This window comes from Camelina sativa, chromosome 5 (genome assembly GCF_000633955.1).
Source record: "Camelina sativa cultivar DH55 chromosome 5, Cs, whole genome shotgun sequence".
NCBI classification, from domain to species: Eukaryota; Viridiplantae; Streptophyta; class Magnoliopsida; order Brassicales; family Brassicaceae; genus Camelina; species Camelina sativa.
Window position 1 is genome coordinate 5,759,440 of NC_025689.1, and position 2,707 is coordinate 5,762,146.

Below are 2,707 nucleotides of genomic sequence, written 5' to 3' on the forward strand. Positions count from 1 at the left end.
ATATATAATATAAAGACTATATTGACTAGTTTTGTTTGATATTTTCCAGTGAAAAATATTCATACTCTGAAAAGATATGCAGGTTTTGTTGCAGTATATTTACATATGCAAAGAAGAGGGATAGAAGATCTACCTTGTAAGAAACAACACTAAAAACGCACTTGTTTTTTTTGTTGTTGTTGTTACTTGTCACAAACGTATCAGTTTCTTTTTTCTTCAGATGATGATGCTAATATTCCACAACTGGAAGCTTTTCATGAAGAACATCTCCAGGACCAAGTAGACGTATTGGAAGAACGTTTATTATGTAAGATTCGAGTGGAGCATCGCCACCTTGCTGACCAACTTCGATCCAAATTCGCCAATGCGTGATCTTGTGCCCCTAGAGGCTCTGATTAATCATGCTTTCCCGTGAGGTAATATATTCAAAACAAGTCAAAACACTCTCTTCGGACATCTATATTCATTGTATAATATTTTGTGTAGTGACTTATTCCAAAATCTTACAAATTAAATTACGTCACACAACAAAAAAAAATGAATATCTAAAGAGTAGGTTTATCATGTTAAGGGCGATGAATCTGAAAAGACTTAAGTACAGTAACTTGTCTGGTAATCAATCTCATAGGAGACTACTCGCACGTTAGAATCCTGTAACTTGCGTGAGGACCCTCACCCGGTCTTAATATCCGAACATAAACCCTCAGAGTATGCCAATCCATAACATAAATTGAATCCCTAATGTATGCTCTTCCACCCGGTCTTAATATCCGTACATAAATTGAATTTGGTTCTCGTGGACATCTTTTGGTGCAACAGATACCAAAGGGGAGGAGGACTGACATATTAGGAACAACATTAGATGCTCAAATCAGATGGTGAAGATCCAAAGCGAGAGACTACCACAGAGACCAGACTCTCTCAGTTTCATAATCATACATTAGAAGAGTTGAATCAGTCCATAATATTTGTAGGAGAGAGAGATGAATCAATAAAAAGAGATACACAGGAGTTGAACGACTTAAATCTAAACAATTATTTTTTTTTATTTCGTGTGGTTTTTGATTAACTAGAAAATACACAAACAAGAGCTAGAAAAAAACAAAAAAAAACATAACAAAGTTAAACATGCGATACTGGTATTGAGCAAGTGCTTTCCTTGGCAGTCGACAAAGTATCTCTCCGACCAACTCAGATGGTAACTCCTCTGATCTTTGAGTGAAAGGAATGGGGGTAAAAGTGGGGATATAAACGAGGTGAGAAGGCCGATGACCAACCATGGAACCTACTGGAATCTTGCTGAACACATCTCCCTTCACAATGTAGATACATGCATGCCCAGTTTCATCACAAGTACACACAAATAGCCTCTTTTCATCATCGACGAAGTAACTTGGCTGAGCGTCGAGACACTTGTGTTGTAACCTGGGGAAGTCTGGTATCGACACTGTCATGAAACGCATCCACGCCACAGCCTCTCCATTACCGTCAATCTTGTGTTTTGTAACAAAAATGACAATCTTGCTGGTCATGTAGGACTGCCTTAACAATGAAAACCGATCCCCCCTGAAAACAGCAAGGACTTGAGTATAGCCGAAGTCGTCTTGTTGTTGTTGGCTATGAGGTAGAAGACAAAAGGTCTTGAACATCTCCTTGGCAAAATCAAAACTTCGGATGAAATACTGACGAGCCACTGAATGATAAGCAATCCAGTATAAATTACCATTGAGAGACACCATTGTATCTAACTGTGGCACACCCAAATCTTGTTCGCAAGGGGCATTACTAATAATCTTGAACGCATCAGACTTGCAATCGTAGATGGCAACGTTTTGGTAGAGTTGGCCACTTGTATCGAAACAAAAATCATACCCAAAAATCTTGTAACCTGTTGTTTCGGTTTCGGGTCTACTATTATCGTACCCTAGGCCACAAAACCTGAACTCGTGATTCTCTACAAATCTCTTTTGTCTTCTTAAGCAAGAAGGGTTCCAAACCTCAAAACCTTTCTTCCAAATACTAGATAACAGAAACCCATCACAATGAACTAAGCTGGCTTGTATTAATGAAATGTCTAAAGTTATATCACGCACCTCAAGTCTCGGGTCATCATCGTCGTCGTCGTCGATGCCTACTGAACAAATCTGGGAATTGGTCCATACGATGAATTGAGGTAGCGTACGAGCCAAGTACTTTTCCAAGAAACTCTTGTCTCCCCAAAAAGCGTTCCATGTCTTGCTTACGGCTCTGAATCGAGCAATAGATTTCGTTGGCAATCGACAAAGTATCTCTCCGACCAGGTACGATGGTAATTTCTTTGCCGGCGCCATTCTTTTTTTGTTAGGTCTTTTCTTCGAAAGAGAACTACTATTTGGGCCTAGTAGAGAGAGAGAGTCATATATAGATTAGATTATATTACCCAGAAAGGCCATTATTAATGATTTTTGAGATGATGTCACTTATTTTAGCAGCAAAACCGTTACGAAGGTTTCATTCAACAAAAAAAAGAACTCTTACAACTTACAAGGACCTCTCAAGCTGCTAGCTAAAGAATACTGAGTAACCTTCACAAGTGTTGAAAAAGTAGACCCACACCTTGTGGTCAAGAAAGACTTTTGGTGTGGATGAAAACGTTTGACCATGATCAAGGTATTAGAGGACATATATAGCACAACACTATAAAGGATTTCTTAATTAGCACTGTTTT

The 2,707-nt window shown here is 38.7% G+C and overlaps 1 protein-coding gene across 1 annotated transcript; it reads right to left on the minus strand.

Moving 5' to 3' along the window:
• On the minus strand, nucleotides 1,066–2,330 carry LOC104788927 (putative F-box protein At3g16590). Its single transcript, XM_010514689.1, has 2 exons — nucleotides 1,138–2,330; nucleotides 1,066–1,069 (listed from the first exon to the last, which is right to left on the minus strand). Exons 1-2 carry the CDS (start codon nucleotides 2,328–2,330, stop codon nucleotides 1,066–1,068), a joined length of 1,197 nt encoding a protein of 398 aa, XP_010512991.1.